At 36.4% G+C, this 15,333-nt stretch overlaps 1 protein-coding gene across 1 annotated transcript; it reads left to right on the plus strand.

Annotated features, from left to right (window-relative positions):
- The first annotated feature begins 1,033 nt into the window (after positions 1 to 1,033).
- LOC141431762 (vitellogenin-2-like) lies at positions 1,034 to 11,363 on the plus strand. The gene is made up of 9 exons (XM_074092940.1): positions 1,034 to 3,249; positions 4,663 to 4,720; positions 5,119 to 5,137; positions 5,185 to 5,317; positions 5,809 to 5,963; positions 7,160 to 7,311; positions 7,514 to 7,740; positions 8,843 to 8,999; positions 9,825 to 11,363. Exons 1-9 carry the CDS (start codon positions 3,201 to 3,203, stop codon positions 9,943 to 9,945), a joined length of 1,071 nt encoding a protein of 356 aa, XP_073949041.1. The 5' UTR covers positions 1,034 to 3,200; the 3' UTR covers positions 9,946 to 11,363.
- Positions 11,364 to 15,333: the final 3,970 nt, after the last annotated feature.

A 15,333-nucleotide genomic window follows, 5' to 3' on the forward strand; every position in this document is an offset into this window, starting at 1 on the left:
TATTAAATTATATGTAGGTATACATCAGAAGTATTTAACACAACTTTATTTTTAACACAGTAGGTTCGCTATTTGAAGGGATCGCTAATGCGGATCGGAATTATTTCCAAATATACCTGTCCATGATAATAATCATTAACTTTATAATACGCCTTTCATATTTATGTCTTCTTGACAATAGATCTGAATTTTGTATCCGCTTTATTTATACCTTATATTTTTTAGAATTTTATTATAAAAACGTATGCAGTTTCCCAGAAACGACTTTTTGGTTTAGCCAGTCTGTAAGATGGAACTTTAAGCTTCCCTGTGTTTCTAGTAGCCTTTGGCTTATCGTCGTTAGTGGGAAAATCACATAATATGTTCTTCCTAACATACATGATTATTTTAAAAACATAAAGCGACGGCAGGGTTAGGATACCTGTTTCCTTAAAAAAGGATCTTAAAGATTCACGCGTCTTCAAATTATTAATTGCTCTAATTGCTCTCTTTTGTAAGATAAAAATTTACTCAATGTCTACAGCAGATCCCCATAAAATAAGGCCGTACGAAATAATGCTATTAAAGTAAGCAAAATACACCAACCGTGCCGTCGCCACATCGGTTAGCTGCCGTATTTACCAAACTGCAAAAGCAGCAGAGCTCAATCTACCCGCGATTGCTATGACGTGAGGTCCCCACTGTAGTTTAGAATCGAGCGTTATTCCTAAAAATACTGTTGATTTTACAAATTCAATAATTTGACCATTTAACTTTATATTAGAAACTGAATTTGAGTTAGATGAATTTACCAACGAGAATTTAATACATTTAGTTTTCTTAGGATTTAGTAACAAATTATTAGCAGCAAACCATGCGAATATCACGGACAGGGTTTCATTGGGCTCAATGAAGTCGGTATCTTTTCTACTAACCTTGAACAGTAAAGACGTGTCAGCAAACATAACTATACCCGACTTTTGGCTTACCATATAAGTAAGGTCATTTACATAAATAAGATACAGGAATGGGGCAAGAATGGATCCTTGAGGCACTCCCATTTCGACCACAGATCCCTCCGATACCGTTCCGTTAATCGCTACCTTTTGCTTTCTTTGTGTGAGGTAAGATTTAATGAGTTCTAAAGCCAGGCCACGAATGCCATAAAAACTTAACTTACAAATTAAAGTATCATGATCCACACGATCAAAAGCTTTGGAAAGGTCGCAGAATACACCTATAGTGTGATGTGATTCCTCCCAAGCTTGCAATATGAATTTATCTAAACTATGACCCGCGTCTGTAGTAGACCTGCCTTTTGTGAATCCGAACTGCTGTGGATGCATGATTTTAAGGGTATTAAAATGCGAGATCATTTGCGTCAGCATTATTTTTTCGAATATTTTGCTAAACGCTGATAGGATGTCCATGGACAGGACGATAATCAGAGGGATTATCTTTATCACCTGATTTAAAAATAGGAACTACTTTACTATATTTCATCAAATCTGGAAATACGCCTTCATCTATACAGCTATTAAAAATAAATGCTAAATTTGGAGCAACGACATCTAAAATGGAATGTAGAACCTTAACTGAGACGCCCCACAAGTCTTCCGTTTCTTTTACTTTCAATAATCTAAAAGTATTGATGATGTCACAGGGAGAGTCATGCGTGAATTTAAAATTACTTAAGTTTGGAATAGATACATTTTGTTTTAAGAGCGATTCAGCTAACTTTGAGGAAGACGCGAGACATTTTGTCATTTCGATGGGGATTTTAACTCGTTAGCTACTTTAACCGCGTCCGTTTCTAATACGTTGTTAATCTTTAATGATATAGAGGACTCCGCGTTCTTACGTCGATCGGTTTCAGTATTTATAATTTTCCAAACTGTTTTAATTTTATCATCAGAGGACTTAATTTTATTAGTTACATGGGCTGCTTTTGCTTTATTACATATAATTTTGAATAATCCCTGACATACTGGTGGAAACGTTCATCAGTAGTACACGATTTCTTATCATAAAGATCATATAAGACGTCCCTACTCCTACGTATTCCGGGTGTAGCCCATTCATTGAATGACAGTTTGTTTCCTATTTTAATACGTTTTTTACTACACGTTTTATCGTATTCCTCGCATACAGTATTTAACAATAAAGAAGAACTAGTCACTGACATAGCTGGAAAAATATGCAAGTTGAAGTGGCAATGGGCGGGCCATATCGCTCGAAGAACAGATAACCGTTGGGGGAGAAAAGTTCTCGAGTGACGACCACAAACCGGAAGACGAGGCGTTGGCGGGCCTCCTACCAGGTGGACTGATGACATCGTGAGAGTTGCGGGAAACCGGTGGATGCAAGTGGCGAGTTGTCGTTCATTGTGGCGGTCTGAGGGGGAGGCCTTTGTTCAGTCCAGTGGACGTCTTCCAGCTGATGATGATTATGAAGAGTAAATAGCAGCCTAAGGTATAAAATATACCTAAACTTGGAATATTCAGAACAAAATACGAAATCCTCAGAAAAATATTACTTAATTTTTACGTAATGGCTACGGAACCCTATTTCGGGCTTGTCCGACACGCTCTTGGCCGGTTTTTTTTATTTAATCGACCAAGCGAGCACGAACCGCGAGCGAAACGACTCCCTTTCAGCTTCGGCAAAAATGTTTTCGAATGTCCGGCTCTTTGTTTTCCTCTAACTGGACGTATTTCTCAATCAAAATTCTCGTGTGCAAGTTCAATAATTATATGTTTTTTTTTCTATCCATTTCTAGTTTTGCAAAATTTTCAAAATGGCTGCACAATATAGGCGTTGAAAACGAAAATATAATATCATATTTCGTCCATTCCCACAAGTCTAATTAATGTTATCAACATTATTTTTTTATAATACTTATACAAGTTTAAAAGGAATAAAGTACCTTTAAATAGTTTATAATATGGCTCAAATTGTAATATACATGATGTGGATGTACTTTCTAAATAAATAAATAAAAGTTATTGATATCTTGTATGAGTAGGCAAATGATTCTCCTTTCTGTTTTAAAATAATGTAATTGAACATCTCAAAATATGTAGATCCTTGACACATGTCCATCAATTTAGTTATAACAATAACCATAAGTAATTGTCATCGTAAATTGTCATATTATTGATATAGTACTTTTAGTCGTAAATCAGTTACCAGAGAGCTGCGAGAGAGCTTTGACGTGCACCATGATTCGATCGGTTACCGATGGATGGAAGCAATACTGGCTGGGAACAGGTAGGTACAGTGCTGCTGATATTGAACCAAGTTTTGGTTCCGGATCGGCTTAAATAATAAGCTTTAGACGAGACTTAGCTAAGTATAAAAGAAGAACGTTACTGAATGACAGACTAACTGACTGATAGACTAACTTTACACAGGTCACAGCCTAAACTAATGGAGTCAGAGATTTAAACTTTGGCAGACATATTTCTCGGGACACATAACCATATGCTTTGTGATTGTGACATGCTTACACTAAATGATGATTTCCGAAATGCAATTGCAAACAAAATTTATCTTTGATAATAAAAAATAAATAAATCAGTTTATTTAATTAATATAAATGACTGAGTTCTGAGGTAATAAACAAAAAAATATCAAAGAAATATTGAATTAATCCCTCTTTTTTAAGTCTGGCAAAAATAAACAAGTTTCATCATATTAGCTGTCAATTTGAAACTTTCGGCCTTCGAAATTTGTATCATAGAATTCGGGTGACACTGGGTGACACTCTTTCCCGGCCATATAATACCGACATGGAAATACCGACTCTGTTTTTCGTGTACACGCCCATAGAAACTGACATAAGCCTCTATGGACGTGTAGATACAGGAAAAACAGGGTCAGTATTTCCATGTCGGTATTATCGGAGCCGGGAAAGAGTGTCACCCTTAGAATTCTTATGCAAATCCTCCGCTTATTATGCTAAAACTATTTATTAGTTATATCTAACCAGTAACCCTTCAACAGCGTTAGTTTTTTAAAGCAGTTTACTGATTCGCGTTTTCCCAAAATTGACAAATAAATTAAAAAAATGGGCACATATTTGTAGGTATTTATAATTCTTATTATATAATTCTGTTCAGTGATAACAGAACCTAAGTAAAATGTATGCCGTGTGGGTTATTTTATTTACATACACAGGCATAAAAACTTAAGATTTTCAGAGCTTTATTATTAATAAAGATTAATAGGATTAATAGGATGTGATCCCCGGTAATTATTATGGACATGGACAGACTAGTTGTCAATATAGGAATCTTCGTGTGATACAGACACTCGTGGTTTGACTAACGTCACTAATAAATAAACTCCCTGTTTAATACAAACATGTCACTTATTAAAACAATAATTCATAGACACGTCAGCAGCATTCGGAAGTAGTCGTGTATTCCGATTTTTTACGATGGGAACGGATTATTCACTTCATCTGTAAACCAAGTTAAACTGACAGAAGATTTTATGCTAGGCTAAGTGAGCATACATGGGTAAATGAAACGTTTATCTTGTTGATTTCCTCGCACATCTATGGTGGAAACGCAGCCTAAGAGGACTTTTTGATCACACTGCGTCTTTTTAATCACACTGCTACTTTTTGTGTTTTTTTACTGCGTCTGTTAATATACCCTTAAAATTGTTTTGTTTCAGGAATTTTACCAGACAGAACCAACCGTTTAGAGGACGTTTATTTACGATTTTACAATGGGTGAGATTTTACATGAATTTAGTACGCTACTACAATTAAAAATGGTTAGGTATTATTTAGCAAGAAATTTATTCGATTTATTGGTTTGTGTCCTGGGGAAGGACATAAAATAGTTTTATCCCAGAAATTGTATAATTTCCGCGATTCTTTGAAAATAATGCGTAATGATCTTGTGTTATTTTTTTATTATTACATGTTATTATGTTATTGTTGTGCTTCTACTGTTTTCACTAGGCTACCACTGTTAACTGTCAGTCGCTGCGTTTGTGACCATTTATCGTGACTTCTGTAGAAATTAAGCAATTAAAGAAGAATAAAATACCATTGGAAAATTATGTCATTTATTCATCGCGTATGTTATTATGATAATGTCTAATTCATATGTTGTTTTTTTGCAGAAGCACAACAAAGGAGTATGTAACATTCTAATTCATGATGTAACTTTTGTAAAATTTGCATTCGAGAGAAACATGTTGACTTTCTTACTCAGTGAGGTAACTCGATTGTATGAAATAAAAGGATTCGAGAGAGACTATAAAGTTATTTTAATTCATGTACATGCTGCCGATACTGGAATCACCGCTTATCCCCTTACAGGTAATTAATTATGATGTAACATATTTTTATAAAGTGAAATTTTTAATTCATGCTTTTCTGCTGCCGATACTTTTTTTAAGGTGAACTTATCCCCTTACGAATCTCTACCAGACTGCACTTAACATGATGTAAGGCGTCACGTATTTTTTATGGTGTGAAATAGGTATTTTCTTTTAATTTTATATATATTTTGGCTGCAATTGAATTGGTTAAATTTGATTGTTGACTGTCCTTGCATTATCATCCAAACTACATTTTTACTAAAATATCATGTCGATGCCATCAACTTTTGAAGAGTTCCGGCGTGTGGAGACGAGCTGATTCTTTCTTAGTGTCTGCGTATATGTTTCTATATGATGCACCCGGAAAGGCTGGATGTGATGATAGACATGCGAAAAAACGGGTGAAAACAAAAAATGGAAGAATAAGAGCTTAACGATTTTTACTTCATATCGTGCTATCTTGGTACAGACAAATACATCCGCAATAAGCCTACGATTACAAATTTGTACCCTTTTTCTTAACACAGGTCATGGTGCTAGCATATTTAGAAGCAAAACCTGACACTAATGTCGTAGTATTGGACTGGTCCAATATGGCGCTTGGCTCATATTTGTTCAACGCCGCCGGTAAAAACGTCAAAAAGGTAACAGACAATAAACACAGTAAAAATGTGAAAAGACACCCTTATTCATAATAGTACATTACTGCAGAGGCCGGGAAAGAAAGGCTTCACGGCCGAGTATGTAGGTATAGACGGCCGAGCGAAGCGAGGCCAGTTAGGTATACGAGGCTGGCATGTTCTTTCACGCCGAGGCTTGTATAGTGCTTTTCTCAAACATGCACTTAAATAAATAAAAACTCCTCGAAGTCAATGTTTTATTCGTAAGACAACTAAAATTGTACCAGACTCAAATTATAACGACCATCTATAGAAGTGTTTACTAACCGACTTCAAAAAAGGAGGAGTATCTATGACCCAGTTTGTATTAATACTTTGTTATGTAAATTAAACTGTCATAAAACGCGTCGGCAATATTTATATATTTACATTAGGTATAGAATATTCATAGTCCTGTGAATTTATTCAGGAAAAAATAAATTAAGTTAGAATTTTAGATGTTTTAACTTTATCGTATTATAATGGCCTTGGGTTTCATATGTGTCTTTTTTATCACCTGAGATGATGATGATGATGAAACAAAAGACTTTGCCTCTTTTTTGCCTGAATAAGAAAGCATGTTGTACATTACATACATGTTTAGCAAAACGAAAACGATGCTATGCTTTGAGTTAACAACCAAAAAAAAGGTTTGTAACTTGCTTATGAAATCAAGGGACGATAAATAATTGTGAAATGGTGACATTTTGCCGCGGATCGGCAAGCGCCGCGTAGGAGACTTCCACCAACGAGATGGATGGATGAACCGGTTAAAGTCACGGGTTCACGGTGGATGCAAGCCGTTTCCAACCGAGCCAACTGGGGGTCTATGGGGCAGTCCTATGGCCAATAGTGGACGTCCTAAGGCTGATGATGATGATGAGTGACATTTTGATCTCATATTGTGTAGAAAATTTTAGCACATTAAACAAAATAATTCAACTTTTTCACGGCGTTTTTTCTTCATTACCGTTGGAGCAAAATAATTGAAAGAGATGCTTGTCAGGGTTAACGTTTTGTGAAGATAGTAGGTACTCATGCTAAATCTAATTTGGTCCAAGTCCTTATGACTTGTGGTTGTAATACTTAATCGTGAAATGGATATGTAGGTGAACCTCGCAGTTAAAATGCTGGAATATCTACCCTGAAAGCAATATAGTAGGTAATGATACCCTCCACAGGTAGGAGCAGCTGCAGCCAAACAATTAAACAGATTGCTGGAAACAGGAATAAAACTGGAAGATCTCCACGTAATAGGACACTCGCTAGGCAGCCACGTCGCGGGGTACATAGCGAGAGAACTGAAGAACAAGTACAATAAAACTGTCAAAAGGTACGTAATTTAGGATGAACTCTGGTTGAGTTCGAAATGCGTCAGAGTACTTAGTGTGGTGGTAGTGATAGATGGGTTTGCGTGATTTGTGTGTTCTAACAGTGTTGAGGTGGAGGAACTGCGCATGGACACATGTTTGTATCTAAGCAAAGTATTTAATTGTTTATAGTTCATTAAAAAGTTTTCTTCTTATTTGCTTTAGGCTGACATTATTAGATCCTGCCGTGATAGGATTATTGCCGGACGTAGTCTTGGAGCATGTGGGCGCGGACGACGCAGAGTTTGTGGAAGTCATTCATACGGATGCAGGCAGTTATGGCACTACTGCACGGACTGGTACCGCGGACTTTTTTCCCAACGGTGGGAAGGGACCGCAACCCGGGTGCCCACCATCACCGCGATTCGCGCTTTACCCGATCACAATACGTAGTGAGTTTAGCAACGTAATGTAAAATAATCAGAGATGAATGAATGCAAAGAATCCTTAATAGTTACCTAATGAAGGTTATCACGCAATTAAGACAAAGCACGTGGAAATAATTTCTATGCTATTGTCTCGCCGTCACTTCCCTTTTCCAGGCACAGTGCATATAGTGACCACATAAATGTACACAAGTATTCGACATTACTAAATTTATAATATATAAGTATGATACAAATTCAATTGAAGTCGTTAAAAATATTATTCGTTTTTAGGGTTCCGGAGCCAAAATGGCAAAAACAGAACCCTTATAGTTTCGCCATGTCTGTCTGTCTGTCTGTCCGTTCGTCCGATTTTTTTAGGTTACCTCCCGTAGACGTAAAGTGGGGGTGTTTTTTTTCTCATCCAACCTTGTAGTGTGGGGTATCGTTGGATAGGTATTTTAAAATCATTAGGAAGTTGCTTAACGATTTTTCGATTCAGTGATTTGTTTGGAAAATATTCAACTTTAAAGTGCAATTTTTCATTAAAATCGAGCCTCCCCCCGTCCACCCTCTAAAATCTAAACGGGTGGGTGGATAAAATTGAAAAATTCAGGATGGTAGTAAGTTTATCAAACTTAAAAGGAAAACTATAACGGTTAAGTTTTCTTGAGAATTATTAGTAAGTAGTTTAAGAGTAAATAGCAGCCTAAGGTATAAAATATACCTGAACTTGGAATATTCCGTACAAAATACGAAATCCTTAGAAAAATATTACTTAATTTTTTCGTAATGGCTACGGAACCCTATTTCGGGCGTGTCCGACACGCTCTTGGCTGTTTTTTTTTTTAATTAATGCCTCATACGTATAGATAGCTAAACAAAAAAGCCTGGATGAGGGTACATCAGTGATTCCTTTTTTTACTTTTAAGAATAGTACATGTTAAATCTAGATTATAAAATACTTGTTATCAACACCTTTTACTACGAGTTTTGTAAACTCATTGAAGGTTCACCATTCATCATTTACTTAGTATTCAACAGGTTCGATGCTTCATTTTGCTTAAATTCGTACTTTACAAACATTGTCGTTGATATTACAATCTGATAAATTAGTCGTTTTTTTCAGAAATGTCTAGCCACAGCCGGTCATGGTGGTTCTATGCAGAGTCGTTACGAAACCCGAAGGCGTTTCCAGCATCTCCTGCCAAATCTTACCGCGAGTTTAAACAGAATCCCACACCTGATGTTGGCATGGTCTACATGGGCATAGCCTGCGATACCAGGTGACCATTGTACATTTAAGATCAACCAGCATAAAGGTCTCTACCCAGTCCGTATCATACCAAGACCGTAATAGGAAAGTGTCAGGCAAAAATATGCTTTGTATTGAAAAATATGAGACTGTTCCCACTAGCACGTTTCTTAACCAGCCGTTGCCATCGCGAGCCATGCACGGAGCATCAAAAACGGTGCCGATACGCTTCTTATGGGTATGACACGCCGTTGACATGTTGTAGTCCGTATGTCCGTATGTTCCTGTTACGGTACGGTACAGTCACCAGCACCAATATCTGACACAACAAGCGTGCATAAATATCTGATACGACTTTATTTCTAGGCCGGAAGAACGTGTCAGATATTTTTGCACGCTCCGCTGTGGCAGATATTAATGCTGGTGACTGTACAGTAATGGTATGATACGGTGCAGTGGTTAGAGACCTTTCTAGTGGCATGGAGTAGAAAGGCGTGACGTGGCTAATTTTACCCCCTACCCTCACGACTTCAAAAAAAGTATAAAGAAGACTTCTTCTTCACTGAACTTGTATTACTTTTCCATCCATTAGATAGGTGGGTAGTCATCAGTCCTGCCTATGATTTTTAGGGTACCATAGTCAAAATTACAATAACTGAATCCTTATAGTTTTGTCCTGTCCTTCCGTCCGTCCGTGTGTCACAGGTATGTTACTCAAAAACTACAAGACGTATATTGATGAAACATGGAGTGTAGGAGTATTGTGATGGCCGCTACCCCATTTAGTTCAAATTTATATTTTTATTTTAAAATTTCTTTAACGAACGGAAATATTTATCTATTCACTCTATTTCAGCGCCCGGGGATCCTACTACTTGATGACAAACTCACAAACCCCATTTGGAAAAGGAATGGACGGTATCTACTTCAGCAGAACAAAACAAGAAAAATTTAAACGTACAGATAAATATTTATAGGAAAAGAGAGATTAATAAATGAACTAAAAGAATTTCTTTGCTCACCCGCGACCTTATGATAGGTAAGTTTATGCAAAATATGCCTGACGCATACAAGGGAACGCAGGAACAGCCTGCGGCCGCCGATCAACCAGCGCCGAAAGTAATTGTGAATGATGATGGCTTCACTCCGGTTGTAAATCAGAAACGCCGTATAAAGCGCAATTGCAATCAGCGTGGGATTATTCCTGCAGCGTCGTCCTTTATCCAAGCTGCAGTACCTTTGGTGGGCATCTACCCATCGCGGTTGGACACGAAGACGACGGAAGAGAAGGTCTTCGAGCACATCCGTGAGGCAGCTCGGGGTCGGTTGAAGGGAGCCGAGGTTTTTATTCGCCCGCTCGAGTCTAATAGAGCCAACATTTTCGCTCCTTTAGACTTCAAGTGCCGGCTTAGCACCAGCAGATGTTCCTGCACTCCGATTTCTGGCCAGAGGGCGTGGTCTTTGAAGTGGTATTTGAAGTTCCTTTAAGAAGATACTATTGTAAAAAAATTGTTTAAATTTTATTTAAACCTTGCCTGTATATATCTTATGACACAAGAGGCGGAAGCTTGGGGAGTATTGACTAGTTGTTAGCTATCAAACACAGCGTCAGTATACCAAATTTCAGCTAGTTTTAAGGGATTTTATGTATTTGGTCAATTTTGGTGTAATAGTCGGGAGGGCGAAGGGGTATTTAGGAACCCAAGGGGCGGAGGAGTGGGGAGTTTTGGACATTATTTTTCTAAGTATTATGAGTAGGTACATATATAAATTCTTAGCTAGATATTATAAATGAAACGGATACAAAATTCAGATCTATTTCAAGAAGACATTAATATCAAAGGCGTATTATAAAGTTAATGATTATATCATGGACAGGGATATTTGGAAATAATTCCGATCCGCATTAGCGATCCCTTCAAATAGCGACCCTACTGTGTTAAAAACAAAGTTGTGTTAAATACTTGGGATGTATACATATCATTTAATAATATTGTAAATCTGTTTAAAAAAATATATCTCGTTGAGTTTCTTGCCGGATTCTTCTCAGCAGAGGTTTTTCCGAACCGGTGGTAGATTTTTTTTGACATTCATAAGTGCTTGTCATAGCCTAAATTGAATAAAGATATTTTGACTTTGACTTTGACTTTGATTTTATGTACCTGAGCTATATAGTTTCGTTTCATCAAACTACAATTTACGGACACCAAGTTATCTAGGGCTCATAAATCTTATACATATAATAATAGGTTTAACTGGTAGCTTCGCCTACGTAAAAATTTCCTTCACGAGACACCATGCAGTATTTAAAACTATTAATTAAATTTACTAAAATAACTGAACTGTTGTGTATATTGTTCTTGTGGTTTATGAAATATACGATGATAACCGTTTACATTGTGATTTTTCTCTAGCAACACACTTAAATAAATAGTAGTAAAAAAACCGGCCAAGAGCGCGTCGGACACGCCCAAAATAGGGTTCCATAGCCATTACGAAAAAATTAAATAATATTTTTCTAAGGATTTCGTATTTGATATGGAATCTTCTAAGTTTAGGTATATTTTATACCTTAGGCTGCTATTTACTCTTAAACTACTAACAATTCTCAAGCAAACTTAGCCGTTATAGGTTTCCTTGAAAGTTTGATATACTTACTATCATCCTGAGTTTTTTTTAATTTTTCCACCCCCCCGGTTTAGATTTTAGAGGGGGGGGGACGCTCGATTTTAATGAAAATTTGCACTTTAAAGTTGAATATTTCGCAAACATATCAATGAATCGAAAAATCGTCTTAGCAAACCCCTAATTATTTTAAAAGACCTATCCAACGATATCCCACACTTTAGGGTTGGATGAGAAAAAAAATCACCCCCACTTTACGTCTATGGGAGGTACCCTAAAAAATTTTTTTTAATTTTTTTATTGTACTTTTTTGGCGGCATAGTTTACGTTTATATCCGTGCAAAATTACAGCTTTCTATCATTGATAGTCCCTGAGCAAAGCCACGGACGGACAGACAGACAGACAGACATGGCGAAACTATAAGGGTTCCGTTTTTGCCATTTTGGCTCCGGAACCCTAAAAACTGAAAACATGCTTTACGTAATGGTAAATAAACCTGCATGACTGGAGCAGTCTTGGTCATATCAGAACCTGGATTCCATTCTTGGACTAGCTCTAACAAGTGCAAACAGGGGTACGTTGTTCTGTCTCGGATTTACGATGCCTGCCTTGCTGCTCACTCATCAGACTCTAAATACCATTTTGGTTAAAATAAGACGATTTACACACGCCTAAAACACGGCTAGGTACTTACGTATACTGTGCTGTCTTGGAGTTCCAGTCCAGCTCCATTATTAAATCAGCTCAATGGTCATCAAAACTACGCATAAATTCCAAATTTCCTGTAAATAATACAATTATAGGAAGTGGGTGAAAATCATACATTCATAGTTACATTTAGAAGTAGGATACAAGTTACAGGTAAAGCTAAAATATATAAAGCTTGTTTAAAACGTCTTAGGCTGGGCATAGAATTACCGATTCTGTTCTTCTCTGCCTAGAATAGAAGAAAAAAGAATAAAAATCGAAAGGCTAATTTATGCGAATCAGTCAAAGTGTTCCACCCGTCATAAACTTACTAGCCTGGGTCGGCAAGAAAACGGGAAGAGAATTGCGGGCTACCGGTGGACGAGAGGCGTGTTGTCGTTGATTGTGCCGTTCCAAGGGGAAAGCGCTTTTGTACAAGAACAGTGGACTTTACCGACTGATGTTGACGATGATTCCAACGAGATTGATATATGTATATGAGCGTAAATCCCCGAAGACTCAACCGCTAAGGCTCTAGAATTAGACTCTAGTCTAATTTTTGGAAATCCCCAAGAAATTTAACAAAATTCCTGAATTCCACAACGTCAAACCTAAAGATTTATACGAGCAAAACCGCGGAAAACCATTTATATCACGTCTTGTTAGGGTTTTCAAATGAAAAAAATATTTTGCTTCAACTTCATGCACAATTTTAAATAAACTGAATGATATTGTTTAAAAATAGCTAGTGGTCCTCCAAACTATAACGAATGCGCTACCTGCAGGAGGGTGATAAAAGCAATCCTCTGATTTAGTGAGAAACGCCTGCGTTGGGTAGGTACGGCAGGAGTAGATGCGTAGCCCATTGGTGGTTCCTGCTTCATAATTTTAAGGACCAATTCTTGATTCCTTAAACTTTCTGTAAATACTATAGATTACGAAACCCAACCATCAAAAAGCTGACTCGAAATGTCACGGAACTGAATCATCTTTGTGGTATGTTGTGAGGTAATCCTTAAAACCTATATTAATATTAATAATTAGTACTAGTTCCAAAAATACTGAAAAACATGCCAAGAGCGTGTCGGACACGCCCAAGATTGGGTTCCGTAATTATTGCGATAAAATCAAGTTTTTTTTTTCTAGGGATTTTGTAATTTTTATACGGAATTTTCCAAGTTTAAGTTTAGGCTATTTACTTACTTACTACCATCATGATTTAAAATTAACATTAACAATTTAATTTAAAATTAACAATGTAATTTTTATTTTACTGATCAAATCTACACACCTCAGATTAAATAAAAAAGTAAAGATGGAGAGCGGTGGTGAACAGCCGAGTGAGGCCGATCAAACTACACCAAACACCAATCCGTGTGCTTACACAGTGGCACGCACACACTTGCAACCAAACTACACCAAAACCTTATCACTTAGCAACGCATTCCCGTGGAGCATGACGTATCTTAAACTTCGACAAATATAACTAATAATGCCAAATTGTGCCGTGAAAGGATGTAAAAGCTATCCATCCAAAAATAAAAAACAGGATGGAATCACTTTTCACACGCTAGTAAACTCGAAAACCAATATTTTCATTAAAAATCGAAATAATTTTGTTTGAATTTCGCTTTGAACACAAAACGTCAATACTAGTGTTGCCATTATAATAATTGTAGTTACCCTATTATTGGGTAAAAGTCGCCTAGGTAATATAATCTTTTTTTTTATTTTTAAATTTTATTCTTTCTATGGCTCTATTGAGAACGTGACACGTAACGTAAAATTATTTGGTTCTTGTAAAAGTTCAACGTTTTTTATTGTAGTAACGGTATTAACGTGACACGCAACTTAAAGTTATTTGTTTCCTGTAAACGTTTACTAACGTATTTAAATGTAGTTGTTTTAGGCTGGTTTATGAATAAAGCAATAAATAAAAACGTTATTAACGACAACGATAACGATATTTTTGTAGTTGCGGGGTACTGGAATTATTATGGCAACACCGGCCTACGAACACATGTTTATAAAACAGGCCTCACTTGGCTGTTTACCGCTCTCCATCTTTACTTTTTTAATTAATCTGAGCTACACACATGTAATTTCTAAGTATTATTTCATTAAAAAAAAAAACTCTACGATTCCATCATCAAATCGTTTAAAACCCGTAGGATCACTTGACATATTCATAATAGGTATATTTTTTCTGTTAAACCCGTTTTGAACATCGATCAAATTAAAAATAACGTAACTTTTTGCTGACTGTGTCTATTGTCATCCAAACTGCATATCCATACCAAATTACAAGTTAAGCCAACTACTTCTAATAATAATAACCTTTATTCACAATCTAGTATGTATAATATTATAATTTTATTTTGGATCTACAGACATCGGTACAGATTGTTTTGCTTTAGCATAGGCCTCCCTCGAATTTTTGCATAGGTTCCAATCATGCCATTTTCGTCTCCACATTTTGTCCCTGCCGCTGCCTTTAAATAATCATCTCATCTCTGAAACAGCCTTTTTCTTCAAACCGATCACTTAAATCGGATTAAATTAGACCTGCAAGATGTGGCTTTAATAAACACACAGACATTGTAAATTAATTAATAAGCTTGTATGAAATAGATTTTTGTAACACATAGTACCAGAAATGGCCATTGTTTTTAGTTGTAATCTACTTTGTGAAAGTCTAGATATGAAAACTGCCTCTTTCCTACAACATTATTGCAAATTTACTACATTTTACACGCTGCAGAATTTATTAATCGTGAACCAGCTATACAAGATACGAGATAGATAGATACGTATCAGAATTTTTCATATAGTCATACATAACATTGGTAACTTCCCTTCGGTGCAATGTAAACAGCATCTAAACACGCTTGTTAATATTTTCAGTTTATTTTTATTGTGTAGTTATAATTATAATTATGATTGATTGTTGCTCAAAGTGACCCTTATGAAACGCATGACTACCTGGATTGTGGTTTTCATTCAAACAACCCTAGCCATATTCTCAATTTTCGACGACCCACTATGGGTCGAA

The sequence above is a fragment of the Choristoneura fumiferana genome, chromosome 10 (assembly GCF_025370935.1).
Source record: "Choristoneura fumiferana chromosome 10, NRCan_CFum_1, whole genome shotgun sequence".
NCBI lineage: Eukaryota > Metazoa > Arthropoda > Insecta > Lepidoptera > Tortricidae > Choristoneura > Choristoneura fumiferana.

What these genes read in the sequence shown, in the direction of transcription:
- LOC141431762 (XM_074092940.1), top strand. Translation starts at nt 3,201, where the DNA reads ATGATTCGATCGGTTACCGATGGATGGAAGCAATACTGGCTGGGAACA. An exon ending in TACAATAAAACTGTCAAAAG is followed by an intron (nt 7,312 to 7,513) that starts GTACGTAATTTA and finishes TATTTGCTTTAG; the next exon opens with GCTGACATTATTAGATCCTG. An exon ending in TTACCCGATCACAATACGTA is followed by an intron (nt 7,741 to 8,842) that starts GTGAGTTTAGCA and finishes CGTTTTTTTCAG; the next exon opens with AAATGTCTAGCCACAGCCGG.